The 27,764-nt window shown below is 43.3% G+C and overlaps 1 protein-coding gene across 1 annotated transcript; it reads right to left on the reverse strand.

Annotated features, from left to right (window-relative positions):
* Positions 1 to 563: 563 nt before the first annotated feature.
* On the reverse strand, positions 564 to 27,764 carry FAM83F (family with sequence similarity 83 member F). The gene is made up of 5 exons (XM_028746320.2): positions 27,112 to 27,764; positions 17,010 to 17,177; positions 14,744 to 14,865; positions 13,487 to 14,193; positions 564 to 7,088 (listed from the first exon to the last, which is right to left on the reverse strand). Exons 1-5 carry the CDS (start codon positions 27,655 to 27,657, stop codon positions 7,024 to 7,026), a joined length of 1,608 nt encoding a protein of 535 aa, XP_028602153.2. The 5' UTR covers positions 27,658 to 27,764; the 3' UTR covers positions 564 to 7,023.

A 27,764-nucleotide genomic window follows, 5' to 3' on the forward strand; every position in this document is an offset into this window, starting at 1 on the left:
TATTTACTTCTTTAGTAATGTGAAATCCCCTTTATTATCTCCCCCTGTATCTTAGTTAGTTTTGTTTTCCTTGTGATTAAAGGTTGAATGTAAAAAATAAAAGTCAATGCAGAGCAGCCTTACTATTGTCCACAATGGCAGTCATATGGGGTGTGGTGCATGAGGGCCCACAATCTTGAGACCCCTTCCCAAACTCAAAAATCTTATTAAGTTATAATAGACAATAACCCTGACATATATGGTAGTTATATAATTACTTTGGTTTTGGTTTTTTCTTTCGTAGAAATGTGCCGTGTCAATTAGTATTATGTATAATGAAGTATGGATACTTTACTCAGTTTAATCAGTTGCTAATCCCCAGCCACTGCCTGGCCTCTTGAGAGCTTCCCTCGAGGGCTGATGCCCTTTCTTGACTTCTTTGTAAGCAGAGCTGTGTATCTCTCACCAAAATACCTATCTTTCAAGAGGTGCCCCACATGTTTGGCCGTAATCCATTACAAAATCAGAGAGAGAGAGAATTGGTCACATTCAGTTAGATGACACCATGCCAATAAACACAAGGCTACTTAAAACAGTTTTGAATTTATTTGTTGTATAAAATGCATTTGTTATGACAGTAAGGCGCATGTACACACCAAACAAGTATGTTTACGCGCAACAATATGGCGTATTGTCAAAAGGCTGCCCACCAAACCTGGGTCTGCTGTTGCCAGCAACAGCCAGTGTAGACTATTCTAGTCCGTATAGCTACAAGGCATGATCAACTCAGGCACTGCGAGCCCAAGAAAGGGAAAGAGGTTAATGAACTACAGATCCCTTCCTTAGCCCATGGAAAGTCAACAACATTGCTGCTTTGCAATGTGCTCCGTCTATTCCACCAAGGAAGGATTTAAGAAGAGGGCGGGGATTGTTATCCAATGGCACTTCAAACAGTTTCCCTGAGCAAAAGCCACAACTCAACGAATTAATGCTGGGAATGCAACATGCTGCATCATGGTGGGCTTCTTTTGAGGAGTCATGTACACCAGACATATATCAAAGTTTCAAGCCTGGAATGTTCCTCTACCACCACATACACACTTATTTGCACTGCAGAAAAGTGCTTCCAGAGCCAGCAGAGGATGTGAAGTTGTCATGATCTGACCTATGGTGCAGGCTGAGGGCTTGCTTGTGCCATACCATGCTTGTTTTTCATGCCTCCAACCTGGTGCTACAGTCCCACAGCAAGAAGCGCTGCAAGTGTTCTGTGCAGACCTGATGTACCCTGAGGCTTGCGTTTTCCTTTCCTGTACTTTGCCTGCAAGGGAGATGCCCCATACATCCATTGCCACATTATTTCTCAAGTGCTGACACATGATAAATGGCACTGGCCAAAATAAATCATAATTATTTCCATCACCACCACCGTTGCCCATCCCTGGTCACACGGAAGCTGCCAGCACCATTTTAATGTGTCAATAAATTTCTACACGCTCCAAAGACCTGAACTTCACACTAGAAAGTCCAAAGTAAATCCAAGCTTTCAACACGAGCAAAAAAAAGTTTCAGCTGATGCTGTCAAAGCAGAAAATTGGTATTAAAGACTACTGGAGCATAAGAGAGCAAGTGTCGCGAAAGTTAAACAAAATCCATAAAGTGTAGAAAGGAATGTTAAAAAGCTAAACACTGTGTAATAAGACCTGAGATTAAATGCCGTAGCTTAGGCACAGAGAAACCAATTTCAAGATCCACTAAAGATCCATTCTAGGAAGAGGTTCAAGATTAAGGCACTCAAGAGCAGATTCTGAAGTAGGGGGAGGGGAGGACTAGTAAAGCATATTTTCATGTTAAATCTGCATAGTTGGAATTGCTCTAGTGTATAGTCCTCTTTCCACATGACATTTTTCCTTCATGTAGATAATCTCAGTGTAAGAAAAAGGTGAACCTAGGCTGCAGCGCAACTATTTTACTGAGGCTTGTAACCAATGTGTGCAGGTTTGTGCATTCATAACAGACCACACTGCACCTCAGAAATTAACCTACAAATCTGCTTTATACCGTCAAACTATTGATCCACCTATGTCTATATCCAATTAATTAGAAGTGTCCCTCCATAGATATTGGCTGCACTAGTATTCCCCCCCCCCCATAGAAAGGCAGCTGATAATCCATATTATTTTTTCATGTTGTATATGAAGTGGACCAAGAGGTTTTATAATCAGGGAAGCACTCAGTAATTTTATATGTGAGCACAGGGTTAAATTAAATAGCTGAAAGTCAGCTGAAAGATTTCCTTTTAAGCCTAGCCTTAATGGGAAATATGCAGCAAATAATTTCTGGATAACTAGGAAGTATTGAAGACCTTTAAAAATATTGATGAAAATTACTCAGAAGATGGGTATACAATAAGTCGACAGGCTATGAGATGAATCTTCTAATAAACTCCTGAGATCAGTTTTTAATCAAAATCTGTTCATCATGGAGAAACAGAAAGTTTCAAGGGACTGAAGAAAAGTGGTGAATTTTCAAACACATTATTTTAGATTTATGACCAGATCCACTTATCTTCAATCCTGTGCAATGTAATGAAATAAATTCCAAATATACACAACACTTTTAGAATAAGCTACAGAAGAAGTATACTGCACAAATAAAATAACTAAACAGTATTTGCATAACATTCACATGGGTGAGTTAGGCCAATTCAGTTCCACTATGCTACCAGATTTCAGGGAGAGACTAGAATGAATGGTTCCTAAAATGTTTATAAGATGATCATCAATTAACTGCAAACTCAGACTGAAAACTTGGTCTTTTTTATGCCCTCTTAAATCACACCAACCTAAATGGAACTTAGGTGCATATTATTACGTGTAGATCTATAACCTGCATATATCAAAACCTCAGCAATGACAAGGTCTGCTTGCTAGCATAATACAGATCAGCTTCAGACGTCATTAAAAACTTCAGTAAGTAGATGTTCTGTGCTCTCACCAAGTCAGCCAGACCCTCCTTCCCTCTCTCACACACAGAGAGAATTGCTCCATGAAGTCACACTATTTGTTCCTCTAGCCAAGTATTGTCCATTCTGACTGACAACACCTCCACAATTTCTCAGGCAGAGGTCTATCTCATCACTTGCTACCGAAGATCCTTTTAACTGGTGATGCCAGGGAATGAAATTGAGACCTACTGGGTGCAAAGCCCAACACCATGTCACAATCCTTTCCCAAAAGTTCATGGTGGTTGTCATGACCTGGGCAGAGTGACCCAACTAAACCACCCTAGAATAGAATACCTGATGACAGGCTACTTTGTTCACCCCAGTTTAGTTGACTTAAGTGTTAAGGAGAACTTTGCTACACGTCTCTGGTAGAATGTGTTCTGAAATGGCTATCTGTACAGATCCCAAAATGCAATTTGTGTAGCATCGGGGTTTTTTGTGCAATATGTGCTTGTACATCTTCCTCATGAAAGTTCTAGTTCCCAATACCGCTGTCAAAGTGCAAACCCCTTGTGTAGATCTGATTGTCGGAGAATTTAATTGCAGTTGAAGCTTTCCATAAAGAAGGGTGTGCACATATGAACATAACCTGAGTGGTAAACCCATCATCAAAAAAACACTCATGTTTTTATTAAAATATACTAACTTATCTTCTGGGTCAAGTTCAGAGGAAACCATTAGCGTTTGCAGCAAAAGCACAGTACTAATTGGCCCTAAACAGGTATCATCACTAACACATCTCCCCCTCCCCCAAAACAATTTGCCAATGTTTACACACACATTGATCATGGGGTGAATGAATGTACACATGCTTATGTACATGCAGCAATTTCAAAGTTTAAAAATGTACATTTTAAAATGGTGGACATGGGAACCAAGATCTGACTATTGAAGCGGTAGCTATGTAGTGCCAACCAGATGGTTTATTAGATTTATATACGACCCTTCATCATAAGATCACAGGGTGGTTCACAGTTGATGTTGGATTCCAACTCCCACCAGCTCCAGCCAACATGTCTAATCAGTGATGCTGGGAGGGGAATCCAACATTTGAAGGGCACTGGGTTGACTAACGCTGGACTATTAGATCAGAAATTGATTTCAAATACGGGAAACTGGGCTTCAGCAGTCAAATAGAAACAATTCAGGCCTTGTTTGCATGCACATCTGTATGCACCTAAGCATATTTTGAATTGCTTTGCAATGCAATGGGCATTACTATCATTCTAAAGTACAATTCCAGTACCACATCAATTCTAATTTCATCTGGGTGTTAAAACATTCAGACACATCATTCAGTCCCTTCAAATTATCTGTGGCTTTAGAAAAACATGATGTTCAAGATTTAGTTTCATTTCATTTTGTGGTTTCTGCATTTCAACAGCAACAAAAGTATCATCACATTTAAAAATACATATCCACAATCATGAAACACTTTTAAAATCAAGTGGCTTTTTAAGATCATGAACAAATACAAGAGCCACAAAAAAAGTATCTGGGGATAGATGGAAACAATTCATGGGACTTGTTCTAAAAACAAAAACAAAACCTGCTTGGATTTATAGTTTTTGGAATGCATGATTGAGCCCTGTAAAAACTTGCAAGTGCACATGGAATTAAAATATAGAATTAGTTTTTTAAAATAAATTACCTTTTAAATATAAATTTGCCCGGATGTTTTAATATGTACATATTCTTCAATTGGAGCTACTCCAGATCAAAACAGACTACCTTTTTCAAGGGATTCAAGGCAGTTTTGACACAAGTGAACTGCTTATGTTCAGCAGAGTGAAGGCGGAGGCTGTGGCTATTACAACAATGGTTGCATTGATATATTTTTGAAGTACAATCATCCCACTTGGAAGTTAAATGTACTGCGTGCATATACCACGTCTGGCTGAAAGTTGGCCATCTGAATATAGATGGAGAAGTGGGTGAATACCATTGCGGTTTTAATACACCGTTCATCTCCATGGAATCCAGTTTAACTAGCCATGTGTACAGAGGAAGGGAAATCGCTGTAATGAACAGCTTCCAGGCAGAGTACAGCACATGCCGCGCATACCATTAAATCAATGTTAAATAGCACTAATAAATAGATGGTTGGCTAGGCATGAGCTCCCCCACTCGTAACCCCTCAGCCATCCAAACGTAATCCAATTTCTAGAAGACCCCTTGCTATAAAAGCTGACACAGCAGGCAATTCGACAGCACAGTGTGTGTGACATTTTCTCTTGGACGTATTTCTTACTGAACATTCTCAAACAGAGCTAGCATGTGTGTTAAACAAGGCAAACTCTGCACCTCACTCTCTGCTGATTAGTATTCTGTAATAGACAGGCTGGATACAAAAAGGCAGACAGCCTCTGGTTGGGCTTGAAAGCTACTGTTTCAGGCAGCATAAAGCCACAGAATGACTATAGGACAGCTGTCTGGAAAACAAATGTCCGTATATTGAATTAATCCACTGGGCTTGTATAAAGTAGTGTGACTCTGCACTGACAACCTTGACTTTTTAAGCGCTGGAATAAGGAACTGAATTAGGTACTTTTAATCATTTGTCATTATAAATCTGGACAAAAGTAACAAGATGCAAGGGAAGATTAAATGATTTCATTTATACCAATCTTGCATTGTTTTGCCACCTGCTACTCTTATCAGTGCATCTTTTAAGTTGTGTTTTTTTAATAGAGATCATGTAGAATCTCACCTGCACACCTTAATAAGCATCACCTGACATTATGACCCATGCTTTCACCCAAATAATCATTACAGGGCATAAAATTTGCTTAAATGTCAAGTTCTATATGGAATGAAGAGGAATTGGATATCAATTTCACTGACTCTTTCTGCATTGCCCAGAGGAATCTCAATAAATTTCTGAAGAGGAGCAACAAACACGTACAGAAATCCTTAGGCCACCCCTCCCCCAATGGAAATCAGGAGTCATCAGAGGAAGTGGGGGCAGCCCATATAATTTAGTGCATTTTTATAAGTGTGCAAGTCCCATTAGATTAATGATGGGCAGGGGGACACGTTACCTCCTGGGCAACTTTCCAGAGGCCACATGTCACTGGTGGGCTCAGCAACGAATGTTAATTTTACGTTTGTTACAGCAGGCTTCAAGGACACATCATTCCAACCAGACAAAAACACTCAAGGAGGGGGCAAAGCAGGTCTGGCAGGGGGTGTGGCTGGTGAAGGGGTCTGGCCCAGATGGAGAGGCCTGAAGGGTTGCATATGGGCCATGAACCTGAGGTTCTGAACTAGTGCCACTGTACAATATACATGCAGCTCCGGGGTCCTTAGCACAACTGTTTTAGTCCAGGTAGGGAGTTGTGCGGCTCAGCAGAAGGAAGCAGGAGCATAGGCCCAACTCTGTGCCATAGCCGGGCGCATGAGCCCCCCAGACCTTCTCTAGCAATTCCACAGCCCCTTCTTGTCTTTGTCACTGCCAGCACTGGTGCCACATGGTGGCTATCCATACATCAGGATTACAGAAAAGGTTATGGGAGGTGCAGAAGATCTAGTAAATGTTAAAGGTGTGCAGATGATTGGAGATGTTCGGATGTTTGAGAAATGCTGCCTCAGACATACAAAATCCCCAGCTTTGACCATCTTCTCTGGATTCTACCTTTTAACTCTGATTTGTGTTTCTGACTCACAAAATCAACAGCAGTACGGTACAATTATCAACAATATAACCGTGTTCTTCTTAAGTCTGTAACCAAATTTAAGAAGCAACACATAGAAATAGAAAGCACCCCTACATGTATGTCAGCACAGATTTAAACTCCAAACTCCACTTATCACTGTTATTTAATTCATGCTGCTACCTCTCCACATAGGAATCTTCCATGTCATGTGTTTTACTCTGCATGTGCACTTTAGATGGATGTACCAGCTCCGACCTTGAGTATTGATACAGACCATTGTGAGGAACTTGGGACTGTAGGTTTGAAATCAGCCCACAGCTGTATATTCCACAGCCACACTTGTCTCTTTGGGTTCTCAGTTATCCCGTCGCTGTTCTCCTCAGATCATGACACCACACAGTTGGACTGTTTGGCTCTGTCCCCTGAAGGGGAGCTTGGTCTCATTCTTTCTGTATCAGAAAAACAAAATGAACCAAATGTTTCTAATTAAAAGATTTCAAGTGTGCTTTTAAAAAAGAAAATTAACACATTCAGGCATACCTTCTCACTTTTCCTTTTCCCTTCTGCAACTCATGATCCCCACCTACAGCCCCAGGAAACATATTCCAGAAATGTTTCCATAGTGAAGGCACTTTTCAAACTATTTCGATTGTTTATTCCCAATTAATTTACAAATTTCGTTACGGCACAAAATATGGTCTTTTCAGCTTATTAACAGAGGTGCAGATACCATCAAGGCACCATGTTTAATTACTGTACTAATACTTTTATAGACTTGTATGCATTTGAACAGTTCTTGTAAATAAAGCAGAACTTCAGTATTTAAGCATCATATTATATATACAGTTATCAAATGAAGGCCATTGAGAAGGCCAATTCATTTTTTCAGGATTATTAGACGCAACATTAACAAAACCTTTTTTTAAATGCATCTTGTTCAAAGTAAAATTATTTGGATAATTGCAAACTACATTAAGGGTAGTTAAGAAGAATGAGGTAATCACCTCAGGCAGCAGATGCTAAGGGTGAAAGTAGCCTCTCTTGGCTTTCCCACCTAGCTTCCCCCTGCCATTCTCATCCTCTTTAGGTGGTGCCCTGGAAAAGCAGCCCCCAGCCCCCCCCCCCCCCCGTGTGCCACAGACAATACCAGTGAGAATCCCCTAACTGGGTGAGTAGGCAGAAAGGCAACCAGTCCAGGAAGTGCTCTCCACCAGGCATTGCATGCGCACACATGTACCACTTTGTTCATGTGACTTATATTTAGACATTACTTACTTGAATAGTCCACTGTAAAATTACTAGTTGATAGGTACCAGGACACTGGTCCACGTTCAAAACTTAAGCTTTAGATTCAGCCCTGGTCATCCATACACACTATAGCAACCTGCCCATTTGGCACCTGAGTTGAGCTGTTCTTTTTGTGCTCTAATTGCTACAATCTAAAACTTTTTTCGCTGCATACACAGAATGAAAATTTTCAACATACAGAAAGCTTTAATAACCTTCACTTTGGATTATATACCTATACAGGCCTCTGTTATTTTCTAGTTTTATCACTAGGGGTTGCTGCATGCCCTCTGGTCAACTTTAATAAAATGTTACAAATGATAAATGATTTTTTTCTCTGCTGTGAATTAAAACACAATGTTTGAATCTGTGCATGTCTTGTATTATGCAGATTTCAACGCAAAAGAAACAGACTGCCCATCTCCAAGAAGGGTCTCAAAATGTATTAAGCTGAAATGTAAATAAACTTTCTGTGTTACAATTCATACTCCAGTAAAAAAAAAAAAGGGGGGGGGGTGCTTCTGACCATCGCTTCCATGCTAAAATGGCAGAAACCTCAAGATATCCAACCAGAGTTTCCTCATCTTCCTATTTCCTTTCCTCAACAGCTGGGAACCTCCCCATGCATATTCCAATTGGGGAAACTCTAGTTACTGTGAGTGATAACCATTCAGTGTTAAAAGACAGTACCTGAATACCTAGAAATATTAGCACAGCTTATGCCCTGTTACCCAATTTCCCATCTTCTCAAATACCATCCAGGTCTGGTGGCCAGCTTAATGTTTTATACATGATATGTGGCTGGCTTCTCACTACAGCTTGCTATATGCCATAGGTCTCTCAGGCTGCCATAGATTACTTCATTGGCAGTGAAACACAAAGTGCTTTCTTGCACTGGCTGCAAGTATAAAACATTTATGCAAAGGCAAGTGGAGCAAATTCTGAACTGTGGTGATTAGTAGTTTCGACAGCCTTAAGTGGGTTCCTTCCTACTGAAGTATCTGAAATTGTTCGGCTTAGTGTATATTGTATTTTGAGACAACTTCACATACTGTATCAACTCTGGGATTCCAATTATAGAATTGTATTGCTCTGATGAATTTGTTGTTTGCTTTATTTATATACTGTGGTGTTAGTGATTGCAATGCTTGTTTTTTAAACGCTACTGTGATTATTGTTAGCTGCTTTGAACTCAACATTTATTGTTGGAAAAGCAGAATACAAAGATTAAACCAAAGTCTCTAATCCAGGGGTAGGAAAGCTCAGGCCTGGAGGGCAAGTGTGGCTGGAATGGGTACTTGAACTGTGACTATGCCTCGTTTGCCTGGAAAGATTGAGAGATGTGGAGGGGGGTGTGTATAGAAATTTCTGACTACTGCACAGCTCTCCCCTCTCCCAGTTTGTGCTGGTTCTTCAGCTCCTTCTATTTCATCCTACATGGCCACTGTTAGAGGATAGGCTAGACAGTGAACAGATTTCACTTCGGAGCAGGGGTAGCTAATCTTTTTTGGACTGAGGGCCACACTGACCCAGGCTCAACCCTAAGGGTCAAAACAGCTGTGGCAAGAACTGCCTTCCCAAGCACTTTACTATCAGCCATTCTACATTATTTGAAATCATTTCATCACCATTCATTGTTCTATATTAAATTTCACTCGACAAAGCAGCACCCGTGGAGACTATATGGAAGCAGGCAGCAAATCTTTTATTTAATTTTAAAAGACTATTATTTAATTTTAATGGAAATTTCAGGGGGATATGGGGCCCCCACAAAAAAACCTTCTGGCATCATGCCACCACAGCAGGAGACCCCCCTGGAGTCAACAATACAGTGGTGCCTCGCAAGACGAAATTAATTCGTTCCGCAAGTTTTTTCTTCTTGCGAGTTTTTCGTCTTGCGAAGCACGATTTCCCATAGGAATGCATTGAAAATCAATTAATGCGTTCCTATGGAAACCGCTTGCCAGGCTGGCGGTGCGGAGAAGGGCTTTTCTCCCCACCGCAAGCCTTCAGGACAGGTACGGGAACAGAGGGGAAGGCGCGCAGCGCTTTTCCTCTGTTCCCGGGGCTTGCGTGGGAGGAGGGTTTTTCCTCCCCACCGCCAACATTCAGAACAGCATTCTGAATGTTGGCGGTGGGAAGGAAAACCCTTCTCCCACCCCAAGTCTTCAGGACAGCCATCGGAAGGCTGGCGCGGGGAGAAGGTCTCTCCGCCCCCCCGCCAGGCTTCGGAGCAGCCTTCCGAAGCCAGGCGGCGGGAGGAGGTGTCCCCGCCCCACCGCCCGGCTTCGGAGCATCCTTCCGAAGCTGGGCGGCGGGAGGAGGTGTTACCGCCCCGCCGCCCGGCTTCGGAGCAGCCTTCCGAAGCTGGGCGGCGGGAGGCGGTGTCCCCGCCCCGCCGCCCGGCTTCGGAGCAGCACTTCGGAGGTGTCTCTGCCCCGCCGCCCAGCTTCGGAGCATCCTTCCGAAGCCGGGCGGCGGGAGAAGGTGTTCCCGCCCCGCCGCCCGGCTTCGGAGCAGCCTTCCAAAGCCGGGCGGCGGGAGGAGGTGTCCCCGCCCCGCCGCCAGGCTTCGGAGGAGGTCCGAGGACAGTGGGGAATACGCGCTGCGCTTCCCCGCTGTCCCGGAGATTTCCCTATGGGCTTTCGTCTTGCGAAGGAAGCCCATAGGGAAATTCGTTTTGCGAAGCGCCTCCAAAACGGAAAACCCTTTCGTCTAGCGGGTTTTCCGTCTTGCGAGGCGTTCGTCTTGCGGGGCACCACTGTAATGTTAAACTCATTTTTTAAAAAACAAATGACTCATTAGGAGTGTCATGATTAAAATGCATCTTGAAACATGGTTTTAGTAACTTGGCAACCCTAACAAGCAGACCCACTAGGGCCAACTTGTGTATTTGTGTAACCTAGGAAGTTAATGCTGGCTAGAGACATTTATGCTTATGATATATTCTTTCTTTATTACATATAATACTTTTTAAAAATGTGTAAAACCTCTCAAATTCAATGCTATCTTTTCATTATTAGCAAAGCTGTGTTTGTAACCTAGTTTGAAGCTTAGCTTTTGTAAGATATTCAGCCTTGAAGCTGTAGTTACTTCTCAAGAACAATAGACAAGCTTTAGTAGTTGCTTGGAAACCACAGGCATGCGTCAGGTTTGTGTGTGAATGGGTTTTGCTAACAGGAAGCATGAAGACCATCAAGTTGGGCCTGTGATGCAAGCTGGCAAAAAGCAGACTTTTGCTATTTTACTATGAGAAATTTTTGTACCCACGCAAATGGAGGATGTTCCCATGCATGTGGAAAGAACATTACTGAGACAATTCATACCTGAATCTTTGCAGAGAAGAATGTTTTCACAAGCCAGTCAAATTTCTGGATTCTATGGGACAGAACTTTTGCTTCTCGAGATATATGACTACAAAATATCTTACTTTTATGGCTTTATCCACACTTACTTTTCCTATGCGCTTTCCAAGCACGGTGCACATTTTAAAGCTCCAGCACACTTTTTATTGCTCCAGGGCTTTCCTTGCAAAAATTCATTCTTCAAAGCTGAATTGGAGCAAAAAGCAATCTGCAGAAAACCCAAATTGTGGGGAAGGCTCCAGGGTGGGGGGGCGGGAAGGGGGGGTCCTGGGACACAGAGCTTTAAAGTGCAGACATGTGCCTGGAAAGACCAGGGCAAAAAGTAAGTGTGGATAAGCCCCCAATGCCAAGGCAGAGATTAACCAATTCACAAAAGGATTACAAATTGGGAAAGTATTGAATAGCAGAGATTTTAAAAGACAACATGTGACGGTGGCATTTTGTTTTCCTACCGTTCCTGTTTTTCCTACTTTTGAGGCTCCCTAGCCAGGATCCTCTTTTTGTGTGCATATTTTTCTCCTCCTTTGTGTATTAAAATAGGGTAATTCATTCACTTCAATCTCTAGTCCTCCACTTCCCAGACATTTTCTTCACTGGGGAAGAAATGTCCCAAGCTGCGTAATACTGATTTTAGGCAATAAAAGCTTTGGGAAAAAATTTGTCTGGTTATTTGTTTTTGTATTCCCTTGCAAAGGAATATGCCAGGTTGTGGGGTTTTGTTCAACTGGGTATCCTTGCATTCCTTGTGCAAAAAAAGATTCCTAAACTGAGTGTTTCAGGTCAAGCCTGATCAACTTGGCACACACAGCAAGGCTGTTGTTTAAACTTCACTAACCAGTTCCATCCCCAAACTGGCATACGATGGGGAGCGGGGGGCAGTAGGAGACTCACAAAAATGTATTGAGGGACAGATGCTGCCCAAGGGTTAGCCATGTCTGCTTTAGAGGAAGTAGTTAATAGCTACAGGACTTCGGTCATTAAAAGCTACAAAACTGACCATCAGTCAAATTGTTGCACCATCCACCATCTCTGACCACTGGGCCTTATTGGTTGGAGTGGATGGAAACCGGAGTCCATCAACATCTGCAGGGCCACAGGTTAGTTCCCTCCCCCCCCCCCCCAAAGTTAAGAAGACTAAACAACTGCAAGCCATACTGTAGCCAGTAATTATAAACAAGAAAGAATTGTTGTAAGGGAATTCCAAAAGGCCTCATATAAAGATTCCACAAATGCTGGCTTAGCTTATTACAAGAGACCCTTTTAATGGTTGTTGCTAGCATTTCCCCCTCTAGAATGCACAGCGGGCTCAGGGGACAGGCAGGATACTGCCTCATTTATGCGAGGTTATGAAAAATGCTGAAAAAAACACCACCTGGAGTCTCATTTTAACACTTGTTTCCTTCTCCAAACTACACTGCAAATGAGAGCTCCTGGGAAGGGAAGTGTGTTCTACTGGGGTTCTGTTCATCAGAGGATAGGGACACATGGGGACACACACACACACACACACACACACACACACACACACGGTAGATGCTGAGTGGATCTGTCTGCTCTGACATGTCTCATTCCTAACCCCATGATAAAATATTTTGCTATTAACAAAACAAAGACGTCAGAATTTCACCCTTCACCCTTGCAGAGTGTAAGAAAGCAGATTAAATGTAAAAGAGTCAAACAACATAAGAGGAGTCTATTTAAGCCTCAGCTGGTGCATCCAGGGGCGCATTTTGAATACAAATACCTTCCATGATTGTCACAGCAACTCTCTTCCCAGTCATATAAAGGTAAGTGGCATGAGGCACCTCAGTTTTGCTAATAAACCTACATTACACTCACACAGCACAGAATGACAATCTGCTTCCTTCTGGGAAACAAAATACCTGATTCACGAACCTAATTTATGAAAGAGAGAGAAATGTGAATTTATCCCATTAGCCCCCTAAATTAAACTCATCTAGAAACAAAGCTATCAGATGAGGTTAGTGTCAGACTTCAGGATTATACTAATACTTGATATAGCTGCCCTCCTTTCACTCTGTCCATACACTGCCTGGTCTATCACCCAGTATAGAAGTTTGGGGATCTGAAAGCAGAATAGACAAGGGCAAGCCTTTCTGGAAAAAAAATCCTGAAAGAGTAACTATTTTGTTGGTAAAAACAAAAAATAAAGAGTCTTCCCCAGGATTATTTACCTGAATTAGCCCCACTACTACGGACGCTGACAGGGCGAGGGCTAGCCTGGCTTTCCTTTCCTGTCTTCACGACCACAAAGTCTTCAGCAATATCACTGGCAATAGAACTGGCATCAGCATTGAAGGGTGGTGGCCGCTTGGCCCGTCTGAAAAATCCACTGCCAAACCTCTTGACTGGTTTGGAACCAGCTTCCCCATTGGCAACATCATCCTTCCTGAGGTCACGGATGGACTCCCTGGATTTGGATTTGGATTTTAATAGGGAAAATAGTTTCTGAGGACTCCGGTTTCCTCTGTTCAGGTCCTCAAGTGGAGGCTCAATATCTGGCAGCACTTGCTCCACCGTGATAAGGTCATTCAGAAAAGTTTGTAGTCGCCTATTGGACTCACTTTCTTCTTCCTGTGCTTCTTGAGTCCCTTGTGACTCGTGCCTCTGGCGGGAGGCCCAGCGCATCATTTCCCCTGGGGGAACTGCCACTACCAGTCCATACTTTGGGCTGATGGCCTTCCGGGCCACTGTAGAGGAGGAAAATCCCATTCTCCCGACACCTTGGCGGAAAGGGCATGGAAGGTTCAGCTCCTTGTAGAGGTTCACCTCCTCCGAAATAGCATAGAGTTCACGGAATTCGATATCAAACATCTCCACATGCTGCCCGGTCAAGTACAAGACCATGTTTCTGTCTATATGGGATGAGGTCCATGTGAAACTATCAAACAAGAGATATTGTTGTTAAAGCACTGCAATCAGAAACAGTTACCCTCTCACATCTAAGCTCATACCATCTAGGAAAACATGTCGTAGTAATCAGGAAGCATATTTATTATCCAAGTACATTTGTTAATTTGTAGACACACATAGCAGAGAAAGTACTGTGAAGATAGACAGGTCACAGTCAAACATTTTTGTCATTTCTGTGTATATCTTTTCTCTTATATCCCTCCTTCCCCTCTTAATCCTGCTTCATATTGCTCACATACTTCTCTTCCTTTCTACCTTTGTTCTGTGTTTCTTATTCCTTCTACATCCCGCTTTGCCCTCATTCTTCCCAATCTTGTGCATTTTTACTTAGAAGCATAGGCAACGTGAGAACAATTCTGGGCTAGATGGACCAAAGGTCTGACTTCACGTGTGAAACTAGGAACAAATGATTAAGCTAAGTTGCGAAAGGATCAGGACACATTTCGTGTTCCAGTTATCAGAGGGAACGTTACATGCGTATATGTAAAAGGAACGCCCACCCTGAGTTAGCAACTGACCTGTACGATCCAGTAAGAACTTTTTCACCATCCACCATCAGGAAGCGTGTAGCCAAGTTGCCTTGGATCTTCCCTGATGGCATGTAGAACCCAGCTCCAGTCACACAACGCACACGGATATTCTGACAGAAAGAAAATGCACAGTATTATCACTATTATTATTATTATTATTATTATTATTATTATTATTATTATTATATAGTACCTTCATCTGAAGATCACAGAACAGTTCATAACATACAAAGACAAAATGAGAACCCAAAATACATAATAAAATTAAAATAAACCAGTAACCTCCCCTCCCACAAACACATGTAAAAGGTCATAGAATGTTAATCAGCCAAAGGCCTGGTTACAGATAAATGTTTTTGCCTGGAGCCTAAAGATATGTTATGAAGGCGCATTCCACAACAAGGGAGCCACTGCAGAAAAAGCCTGTTCATGTGTTGCCACTCTCTGCTCTTTGTGGAGGAGCCACACAAAGAAGGGCCTCAGATGATGATTTCAGGGTCTGAGTAGATTCATATGCCGAGAGTTGCCCCTTGGAGTGTTTTGGTCCTGAGCCCTTTAAGGTTTTAGAGATCAAAACCAGCACTTTGAATTGGGCCCAGAAACTAATTGGCAGCCAGTGCAATTTGGCCAGGATCGGTATAATACACTCAAACAATCTTGCCGAAAGGCGAACAACCTGGCTGCCAAATTCTGCACCAGTTAAAGTTTCTGAACCATCGAGAGAAAGAAAGAAAGAAAGAAAGAAAGAAAGAAAGAAAGAAAGAAAGAAAGGCAAACTTATTTGAGCCCGGAAAAGCAGTTGTCTTGTGAAGAATGAGAACCTTCATGATTAGGAACACCCTAATTTAGGGAAGGTTCTTTGTAGCTGAAAAAAGTGGTGATGATTATCAACAATAATAAATTCCATAGTATGTTGAATATAAAAAGTGCTTGACAGTTCTTACTTCATTCCTCTGAACAGCTCTGCAAAAGTAGACAATGGACATTCAAATGTAACAGTTGGGGGAACAGAGGATCAGAGACCGTGCATTGCAAAAGGCTGACCAGATCTATAAAGGTGAAAGTCGGTGAACAAAGATGCTATTCAGCCTTAGAAGAAAGCAAGAGCACCTCTTCATGCAATAAAACTTGAGGGAATATACAGAGAATGTTTAAACTGAAGAAAGAAAGAATCCGCACACCTTTTTTTTGCAGAGAGAATGAAGCAAATACCAGAGCATTACAGAGCACTGCAGCTAAGGCTGCAATGCTGAGGACAATTATTCAGAAGCAAGGGCCACTGAAACCAGTGATAATAAATCCTGATGCACATATGGACCTCCATCTTTCTTTTCATAAAAAATTGCTGGGAACCACACTCTGCCATCATCTAGCAATGTTCCCAGTGCCATTCTGAAACAATTTTAGAAGCAACTGGCAGCTGCTGCTGAGTATAGAAGCTTGCCTTCCTTTCATGTTAAAAAGGAAAGGAAAAGGTGGAAAGGCTGCCTCATAAAGTGGTACTCCACTATCTGAAAACGTTGCAACCTTTGCTCGGGTCCCATTAAGATTACAGCAATTCACCCTGCGTCTTCACTGGAGGACAAAGGTTCCAGCGAAGGTGGAGAAGTGACTTTTGCTCAACCCTGCTTACAATGTAAGTCACGTAACAATTCTATAATAATTTTAATGGGTCTGTGACCATACAATAAATCACTGACTGATTCCTAAATAAATAAATAATTCATGAACAACAAGATGTGCATAGAGTCATGAAATGTGAAACAACCACACAAAAAGACTGCTCATTAATAGTTCCTCATCATCATGGAAAAGTGACACGTGGGGAAGTGCAGGCTTCTGTCCTGGGCCCGTTGTTATCAAGCATCTTTATAAATGACTTGGATGAAGGAATTGAAGGGATGCTCATCCAATTTGCCAATGACACCAAACTGGGAGGGATGGCTAATTCCACAGAAGGCAGAATTGGGATTCAATATGACCTTAACAGTTGAAGAACCAGGTCAAAATTAATAATGAATCCCAATAGGGATAAATGCAAGGTTTTACACTTAAGACAGGAAGAACCAACTGCACAAAGAGAAGATGGAGGGGACACCTGGCTAGGTGATCAGTGGCAACAGAAGGTGAAGAAAGAATCAAGTCCTCTATCAAGACAATAATTCTTCAATCTACTCAAAATTTATATTAAAACTGTGCTTTGATACCTCTCAGCTAGGATTCTCATTAATCACAGTGCACATCATCAGCTCACCCGGATATAGAAATCACTCAGCTCCATGCCTTTGCACATTTCCAGGAAAAATTTAGAGCCTTCTTCGTCCAAGATTATATAAACGGGGATCCTGCGCTTGTATGATGCATCTACGATATCCCGGAAGATGTCCCTGTCAGTGAACTGGTCCATGACTACTGCAATGATCTGGCCACGAACAGAAAGAGAACAAGCAGTTATTTTAAAAAGCAATACTGCAATAAGGCAGAGATTTCTGTCCTTATGCCACCAGGGCTTATCACATACACCCATGACACGCTACACGCTATGAAAAACATATGCTTCAACATATTCAGGAGTACATTATTTGACAGCGTGGTTTTTACTGCCTGAACAGACAAGAAAGCTTGTTAGTTCTTGTTCAGAGCCACCCTAGGGTTTTCATTGAGTGTTCCATGTTGAGTAGTGTCTGAAAAACACAGCATTTGCTCTCATCTAAACTGCATGATCTGACTTCTCACAATGATTTGACCCGTTTTCTGGAAGTGACGTACCCACCCACTCCCAAAAACCCAATCTAGTATTCATCCACCTAATAGGAATCACAGTCAACCCCTAATGCAGGATTTAATCAAATATACCCCCCCCCCCTTTTAACAGTCCTCACCCTCTCAATGAGGTGGAATGTTACAATTGATCCTTTTTAATAATGAGCTCCACCAATGCAGGTGTCCATAACTGAGTGGTAGAGCACATGCTTGGGCATGTAGAAGATCCCATGTTCAATTCCTACCGAAAGGATTAGGTAGCATGTAAGGCAAAAGAACTTGGACTGAGAGCCATTACTCATCAAAGCAAACAATACTGGGCTAGATGGACACATAGTCTGAACCTCCTGTGGAGGCCTCAAAAATGAATACCGCTGGTTCCATACTGCAATGGAAAGAGATCTTAAAGTATGTCCCCCCCCCCCAAAAAAAAGTGTTTTTAAATTGCTTCTTTCCTATCTTTGGGTAGTGATACGTAACATTAAAAGGATTCTTATACAAGTTCTATATAAATGTGTGCATAGGTCCCATGGAATTCAATGTGACTTATACCCAAGTGTAGTGCACATGAGCTCACTTGTTTTTCAGATAGACCAAACTATTTTTGGATTAGTAATACTTATTTGAATGAGCATCTATTTTGCTATATTGGCCCATCCTTAATATCTAAAATACATTGTACAGGTTTGTGTTACAAAAACTGTTTGAACTCAAATACTAGCAACACTACTTATTAGTCCTGCTTTGGGGCAGATTGCCATTAGCTGCGTTCTCCTTCTAAATTAGAGGCATTTTCTTTGGAAGTCTTGCCTGTGCAAATCTTGCAGGGCTGCCAATCCTGATGGAGGTCAACTGGGTTTCAGAAAGGTTGGAACTTGTTAAATACTCCCCTTAATGAAGACAGGACTATACAAGCAGACTAGAGGGCCAGCAAGAACAAGTGAGAAACAGGGAGGTGCTCCACAGACCTAGAGGCCAATCTGCACTGCTACATACATTACCTGTTGAGGAAATGCATTACCTTGGAACTTGGAAGCGTCATAGAGCCCAGACACTGCTTATTAAATAGGATCCCTCTTTCTTTGCTCTGGGGGTTTTGATGTACCCTGCATCACTGGATTCTTACAACAAAGGCCACCAACTCTTTTTATGTATTTGGGCGTAGGACTGAGAAACAATGTACTATTCTGCATCCATAGCTAAATTACTTAGCCTTTCTAGATTATGTGCAACTCTAACTAGAGCTTGGTGGTGGAACAGCACACATTTTGTAAAGGTGATGCCTCTCATAAGAGGTATAATAGAATCAGTATGTTTAACAGGATGGCAGATAATCTGGAAGATAAATCAACAAAAGCAAATGGAGGAAGACAAATTTCAAATGAAAATAATCCAGCACTCCCTCTCTCAGCTTCCTCTTCACTGCAGAACTGTACCCTTCTGCAGCATGTTAGCACTATATCAGAGGGAATGGAATCCCAATTCTCCAAAACATTATTTTGAAGGTTATCTGAATGGAGGTCTCTGTCTCACCTGCCTGACTGTTTGTGGTGAGTTTATGGCAGCAGGTAAAAACAAGGCTTTCTTTTAGGATATTCAGATGTTATGGTATTCCTTAACATACCTCAATTCCCAAAAACAGCTCAGATTAAAAATTACTTGCATATGCCTACAAGTGTAGGCCAAGTTATTTTATCTCCACAAACTCTGTGATGTAACATTTGTACTTAATATAATCATAGGACTGTATTCCAACAATGCAAAACAGACTACTGTCCTATCCTCTCCAACCCCTCCCCGCTTCCTCAAAATCAGCTCAAGGGGGTTGGTGGACCCTCTAGAGCAGATTGGGGGAGAGGCATGGGAGGAGAGGAAATGGAAGTCACATTGCATGAGTGAAACTCCGTATGCCCTTGCACAGAACTGGCTACAACCCATTGAGGTAGAAGAGATTCACAAGTTATCTAGCATAGCCCCCTGCCAATGAAGGAAATTCAATGCTACAACACCTCTGTTTAAAATTCCCTAACGAGGGAGAGAACACCTCTCTCTATGGCAAAGTTCTTCCTAATGTTGAGTTAAAATTCCCTTGTAATTTGAACCTGCTGGCTCCTACCCTCTGGAGCAACAGAAAATGAATTTGAAGAAAGCTACCATATCACCTCTTAATCATCTCTTCTCCAGGCTAAACACACCCAACTCCTCCAAACTTTCCTCATAGGACTCGCGCTTTAACACAGATAATGGCAGCGAACATCTCAACGCTTCTATAGGAGTAAAGAAGAGCCTTAGGATGTGGTAACATGAGCAGTTATTACAAAAGCTGATTGCTCTCTTAAACGCTGGGAGGAGCGCAGAAAGAAGAAATGCCATAGTACTCCTGCATCAGCACAACTGGACGCCTTCATCTGCCCCAGCTGTAACAAAACAGGTCTCTTCTGTATTAGTCTCTACAGCCAGAGCAGGCGCTGTAACTCTCCCACAGCTTGACCTCACTTCTGAAGGCGCACTCTTCCATTGTCTCACGAGACAGACAGATGCCATTCTATTAAGAAAGCCGATTACTCTCTTAAACGCAACCACCTTCAGACTACTGGGTGGAGATTTTCCCGTTTTTTAAAGCCAGCAAAAAATATTGAAATTATTAAAATGAACACACTGTAAACCAGTGTATCAGTGGCTGAAATATACAGTCTTGCAAAGCATTGCTATGGCTCAAGCAAGAATGATTACTCCAGTGGTAGATATTATATAGCACTGGGAGAGCAGGTGGCAGAAAGAGACAGAAACAATATGGGGATGGAAAGAGGGCTTGGTTTTCAAATGACAGGGTATATTCAGAGGAAAATATTAAGCCCCATTTCCAACAGAAGGCAAATTGAGAAGAGTTGGAAAAATTACAGAGTTGAAGGAAGGATGCAACCTTTCCTGGTATCCAAGTTGACTCTAGGCAATTCCCCAATGCTTTGCAAGTACTTCACTAAGACTGTAATCTACAAATCATCCATTCTTAAAGCCATGAAAAATTTAGCTGCATCTGACATTCATGTAACATACATGTATACATCCTATACATTTTTTTTGCCACTGGTCTGCTTCCCAGGAGACTTGTGTAGCCAAAAGGTCATGCATCAGATGAGCAGACCTGAGACTGAAAAATCTGAAGAGGAAACCTTTGAGTATACTGAGAGTTAATGTGTTCCATTTTAAAATTCCATAGCATCTATATAAAAACTCTTACTAAAGCCAACAATAAAACAGCATTCACAGAAGGTGGAAACAGACTCAGACATAATATTCCAGTCTCCATCCAGTGATCGCAGGTGGGGTTTACTTATGATAACAAATGAGTCTTTAAGGCCTCCCCTAAAGCCTGAAGTATAGCTGCCCACTGCAGCTCTACTGAAAGGGAGTTCCAAAGGCATGCAGCCAGTGCAGAAAAGGCAGAGCCAGCCCAAGACATTTTGGCACCTGAAGCAAATCACGAAATGGTGCCACCTCCTCCCAGTCAGGGAAAAAGGAGTAAGTGAAGATCTACATCAGGAACAAGGATGGAAGAAGACCAGCAGCACCTCCTATTGACCAACAGGCCACTGTAGAGGCAGCATGGGGGGGGGGGGGGCGGGCGCTGCTGAACAGATGACAGATCCAACCAGCAGCTGGAACGGGCAATACAGTCCTTGGAGGCTATACCTGCTGCCCCTGTGGATGCAGCTGCCTGAGGTGGTCGCCTCACATTGCCTCATGGGTGGGCCAGCCCTGAAAAAGGCCATCTCTCTTGTGAATGCCCACCTCACAGACCTCGAAAACAGACACACCAAGAAATCCTCTGATTAAGATCTCAATGTGCAGTGTATATGTATATGTATCTATGGCTACAAAGCAGATTTTTAAGATGCAATGGCACAGTTCAATGAAGGGAAATATGTCAGCAGTAAAGTACATGATTTGCATGTATGAGGTCCCACCTTCAACTCCTGGCACCTCTGGGTTGGGGAGGGAAAGTTTCTGGTCTCAAACCCTGGAGAGCTACTACCAATCAGTGCAGAGGAAACTGAGCCAGATAGACCACTTACGTGACATGGTAAGGCATCTCGAGTTCATTTTGATTACTAATGAAGTGGCAAGAGATACACAGAGACTTCACTGAGCACCGGTTTAATAACACTAAACTTCATCAGTGCACAGTTAATGGAAAAGAACTCATTCCATGAACTTTACTTTGCATTTACTGGCTTCTGAAAATTTCTGAGGCATACTGTTTATTTTTGCATTAGCTGCAATAAATGAATTTCCATTCAGAGCGGAACTCTAGCCTTCTCAGTCTCAATTATAAGATCAGAGAAGGCCCCTGGAAGCATGCAGTGTCCTAGGGAAAGGCAAAGTAACTCCACTCTCCTGGCCAACAACAAGCATGAGAAACCAAAGTATGTCTGGCACAGCCTACAATGACCCCAGTCCACTGTATAGACCCAGCAGAGACAAGCAAGAGTTAAAAGCACCTCACTTCTCTAAACAAGTATGGAACAATACTCTCAGGTCCTGACAATGAAAGCTCTCTGGAAATGCCTCCAACAACACTTGAGAAGGAAGCCAGGAAAATTGAATAAGGATCAAAATAATCAGGAGGCAGAGAGAAAGGTACTAAGAATTCCCAGCCCTGTTCTACCTGTCATGTTCCAAGAGTGAGGAGGGGGCAGGGCTAAGCTGGCTTTGGGTTTGTTAGATCCTGAGACTGTCTTACTGCTGCCACTCAATGGCACCAGGCCTCATCACACACCAGCCAGGAGCTGGTGCAGCAATTGGGTCCCAACCCCACCCTCTGCCATGGCCACAATGAGCAGCACGACTGCAGATGCAATGGTGGTCCCACCACTTTGGCCTTAGTTTATTAGTTAATAATACACTGTAGTCATGAACATAGTATATCCATTGCCAGGTTTGTACAAATTTAGATCCTGACATGGATAACCAGCATGTTTTCTCTAATGACCTTTCAGGTTTGGATTAAATGGGCAATGATATTAATTAGCACCAGGCTTGTCCTTGCTTAAACCACTACAGTATCATCCAGTCTTTAGGATCAAAGGGATATCTTAGGATATTGTGAGGGACGTGGGTGGCGCTGTGGGTAAAAGCCTCAGCGCCTAGGGCTTGCGGATCGAAAGGTCGGCGGTTCGAATCCCCGCGGCGGGGTGCGCTCCTGTTGTTCGGTCCCAGCGCCTGCCAACCTAGCAGTTCAAAAGCACCCCGGGTGCAAGTAGATAAATAGGGACCGCTTACTAGCGGGAAGGTAAATGGCGTTCCGTGTGCTGCGCTGGCTCGCCAGATGCAGCTTGTCATGCTGGCCAAGTGACCCAGAAGTGTCTCCGGACAGCGCTGGCCCCCGGCCTCTTGAGTGAGATGGGCGCACAACCCTAGAGTCTGTCAAGACTGGCCCGTACGGGCAGGGGTACCTTTACCTTTACCTAGGATATTGTGTCATGGAAATCCTGTGAACTATGTTGCTTAATGAGTTATTATACAGAAACAGTTCCCTTTCTATAGCTGATATGAAACCATATAGAGGTGATAAAACATTTCCCTGGCTACTGGGCTGTCAACTGAGGTCCTTTCTCATCAGTCCCACTACTAAAAGAGATGACACTAGGTAATGAACTCCTTTTGAACAATCAGAACAATCAGACACAGGCACTGGTCTCTATATTGTACTTATAAAATTCCTTAATACAGTAATGTCTCTTTTGGGGCCCAGAGTCAAAAGTTATGGTGGGAATCCAGTTGGGACATACAGAAGTTTGTAGTCTCAAACTCAATAGCCCTCTTTCAGGTTGGTACATGGTTAGTACCTTACTCAACGACAGCTCTCCTTTGTGCACCCAGGTACATATTCATAGTGTTGGAGGGGCTGCTGTGCAGTTGGCACATATAAGCACATGTGGGCTGGCTGATTTTTGGAATAAGATGTTTGCTGAGAAATCTTTGATAACTAAACAAATTATTGCTCCATCTTTCCACCTGGCACTTTTGAACCTGTGTATGGAAACAGCAGGATTTGGAAAGCAAATAAGTTATCTCTTAAGCCTGGGGCTCCACTGCCAAATACTGTAAGACCTCCAGTCTTACCCATTTGGATTGCTGGTACTCGAAGGTTTGGCAAATTGCCCTCCCTGACATCAGCTAAAAGTATCTAAAGGCTGGAGGTCGAATGACTGCAAAAGTATAGCTCATCTAAGACTTTATAGAACCTTTACTCTCAATAATGATGGAGCTCACAGGTGAATAATACTTTCATTTGAACATATTTGTAAAGGGAATCTTTTCTCCTTTTTGAAGATGGGAACAACATGTGCCTGCCTCCAGTCTGCAGGGACCTTACCAATTCTCCAAGAATTCTCAAAGACAAAAGCTCTGAGATTACACCTGCAAGCTCCTTTAGGGTACAGCCCATCAGGCCCTGGAGATTTGAATTCCTTTAAAGTACTTAGGTGTTTCCTTACCACCTCTTTTCCTATCTTGGGCTGTAACTCTCTCCTTCCATTGCTTATTGTGTTATGGAATTAGATTAATGAAATGGAATTAGATTAAATTGAGTCCATTAATTTCAGTGGGTCTACTCTGAATATGGCTTGGCTACCAACCAATTAAAACAAGATTACACATCCAAGGGTGGATACAATAGTAATTTTCATGTACTGTACATACAATTGCATATGGGATCACACCTTTAAATTCATATGAATTAATTAATCTAGAACTCTATACTAACAATTGTGTAATTAGAATAGAATACTTACTACACAATCCTGACAGTCTTCAGGAAAAGGATGTCTGGGGTGTTACTACTCTGTCTTATGTGAAGCTGAGTAAGCAGTGCATGCTCAGTATTTAGGCCTAAGACTGCTATCCACAAAACACATACATCAGAGTACTCATACTTTTATGGAATACAGTTTACTTTTAACTATATGAGTAGCACAAATGTTGTGTAATGGTTAGAATATTGGGTCAGCTCAGTGGTAGACCTCTGCCTTGCATACAAAAGATCCCAGGTTCAATCTCTGGCATCTCCAGGTAGGGCTGGAAGGACTCCTGCCTGAAAGTTTGGCAGAGGAGCTGCCAGTGAGTATAGACAATACGGTACAGGCTAGATGGTCCAATGGTTCTGACTTGGTATAAGGCAGCTTCCTATGTTCCTAGTATCAAGAAGGTCAGGACTTGAATGCCTGCTCAGACTCATCAATGTCAATGGGTGACCCTGGGCCAGTGCAATCCTCTCGTGTGTTTAGAATAAAAAGGTAAAGGTACAGGGACCCCTGACCATTGGGTCCAGTCGTGGCCAACTCTGGGGTTGCGGAGCTCATCTCGCTTATTCGGCCGAGGGAGCCGGCGTACAGCTTCCGGGTCATGTGGCCAGCATGACTAAGCCGCTTCTGGCGAATCAGAGCAACGCACGGAAACGCCGTTTACCTTCCCGCTGGAGCGGTACCTATTTATCTACTTGCACTTGTATGTGCTTTTGAACTGCTAGGTTGGCAGGAGCAGGGACCGAGCAACGGGAGCTCACCCCGTCGCGGGGATTCGAACCGCCGACCTTCTGACTGGCAAGTCCTAGGCTCTGTGGTTTAACCCACAGCGCCACCCCACCCCGCCCCTGTGTTTAGAATAGAATTGTAATAAATAGAAGGACCTTGGAGATCAGAAAGTTCAATTCCCTGCTTAATGAAGAAATATTGCAACTACTGTACAGTATCTCTGACAGAATGCAGTAGTCTCTACTCAGGTGTCTCTAGGGAAGGAAGTATGTGTTATCGTATTCAACAGCATCTACTAAAGTAAGTGTGCACAGGGTTGCAGACTTACTCTCTCAGTCTAGTGGAGTTCTTGGGATTCTTGTGAAAGTATCAAAGGTGGTGGGGAGAACCACGTATGACACTTTGAACAACAACAACACTACAAATGTAGTAGAAATAATAAGTTCATTTGTGGTATTTTAACGCCATACAAGTCAAAACAGAATCTAGAGCTTTCAAATGAAGTCATAATGATTAAAATTGGCTCCTCTAAGTACCAGTTATTATAATTTTAGGAAGTTCTTAAACATACTATAAGCAAATTGTCTAGGAATATTTACTTCTGAGTAATTTGCAGGGTGCCCTTAAAGTTGTTAGTTGCCCTCTATTAAGGAGGACGTTTCAGCCAGTTTTCCTGTCTAGAACCTATTTTATATTTCACACTTCCTCAGACTGTCTTTTACTTCAGTGCTCTTCAAAACTTCCAGGATTTTCCTTATATAAAAAAATGCCTTTTATGACCAATGTCTTATGAGTTAGTCTGCTCATGGCTAGACCTATTTACAAGAAAATAAAGTCCACTAAACTCAGTTTATTTACCCTAAGTGTGTCTAAGACTGTGGCCCAATAGAAGACTAACAAGTAAGGATGCAGTCCTTGACATTCATGCACCACAATCCTAAAACACAGAGAAAGCAGTGGAGATATGTGTGAGTAGCTGCTGGATTTTATATTTTCAATTTTTTTCACCCAATATTTGTTTCTTTTTCCCAGCAGTCCTTGGTGTATTGGCTGGAGTATCATTTACTCCAAATAATCCAGTTTCTTCCCCAAAGAATCCTGGGAGCTATATTTTACCCCTCACAGAGCTACACTTCACAGCACCCATAAACTACAGTTCCCAGGATTCTTTGCAGGAAAGCCATAACTGTGTGATAGTCTGATAGTAAAGAGTGTTTTAAATGTATGGTGAGGATGTGAGGACTTAGAAGACCTAATATCAAGTCTCTACGCAGCCAGGCTCACTAAATAATCTTCAGCCACTCGCCACTTCTAGGCCCACCCTAACAAAGTGTTGTGAGGTATTAAGGAAATGGGGAAAACCCATTAGAGGAAGTAAGGGATAAAAGTGCCATAAAACAAAGTAAGCAGGAAGGGCACAACAATGGCTGGTTAGTACACCTGTAATTCATTTCAACGTGACCTGAAGAGGAGAGCACAACAGATTGTAGATTTATGGTTATTATTAAGTGCCCTTCCTCTGAAGAGGGCATGTGATTGCAGCATATATTCTGCAGGAGAAATCCACATTGCATAATGGAGGAACTTCTTGGATGAAAAACTCAAAATACAGGACACTACAAAATCATGTTGGGGCTTGTCCTGTGGAGTTGGGTCGTTCCATAATAAGGCATATCTATGAGGTCCCTTGGGCTGCGTTGCCTTGCAGGGGCTTGGACCAGACGACCCTCAGGGTTCCTTCCAACTCTACAATTCTATGAGAAAGGCAACCCTTGAAAATAAACTAAAAAGTTGCCTGTTAGCAGAAGAAAGGCGCAAGTGCTTGTTTGTTACGGAAGGAGAAGCGGCCTTGGGTCCTGAGGAGTTGAAAACGAACGTTGCCCTAAGTAAGAAGTTTCCTCTTGACGCCTCCGTCCCCTTTCACCTAAAAACACTCAGAAGTGACGCGGCCCCCTTAATCCGCGCTTCTAAAGGCACGAAGCAGGCGGCTGTCGAGGCCTCCGAAGAGGCGCGCCTTCCCCTCGCGGCCTCCGAGGGTCTCCCAGGCAAGATACCCACCTTCTGCGCCTGCTGGATCATTTCGCGCGCCACTTGCTTGACGTGAGGCGCGTTGTCTTCCTTGCGCGGGTGCGTATACAGCCCGAGGCGGCTGACTCCCCGGTAGAAAGTGTTGGTCCAGCCCATGTCCAGCGGTGGGATCTCGGTGTCGGATCTGTCGGGCCAGTAAGCCAAGGACAAGGGCTTCCCCGAAGGGCCGACCACCGGCTTGCCCCCCTCGAGGTGGGCATCGTAAGCGCGCCAACCGCCCCGCAAGGCCTGCAGCTCCCGGCTGGAGAGGAAGTCTCGCAGCTGGTCCTTCTTCAGGCGCTCCTTGTACGCCTTCTCCCCCTTGGCCAGCAGGACTTCCAGCGCCCTCCGCTGCTCCTCGCTGTAGTAGTAGCGCGGGTGGTGCTCGCTGACCCGCTCGTTCACGTGAGCGTCGTCCAGGCACAGCAGCTGAGAGTCCGCCATTCTCCCGCCGCCCCGCCGCCGCAGCCACGGCTCCTTCAACTGCCGAGCTGCCAACGACACCTGGAGCCCGGCGAGGAGGGGAGGAGCCGGCATGTCCCGCCTCGCCTCACCTGGGCCGGCGCTCGCCTCCAGCAACGCGCTGCGCGGGTGCTGCGGAGTCAGCAAAGGGCCGCGGGTTGAGGCGCGCGTCTCCTGCTCCG

Source organism: Podarcis muralis, chromosome 10 (assembly GCF_964188315.1).
Source record: "Podarcis muralis chromosome 10, rPodMur119.hap1.1, whole genome shotgun sequence".
NCBI classification, from domain to species: domain Eukaryota; kingdom Metazoa; phylum Chordata; class Lepidosauria; order Squamata; family Lacertidae; genus Podarcis; species Podarcis muralis.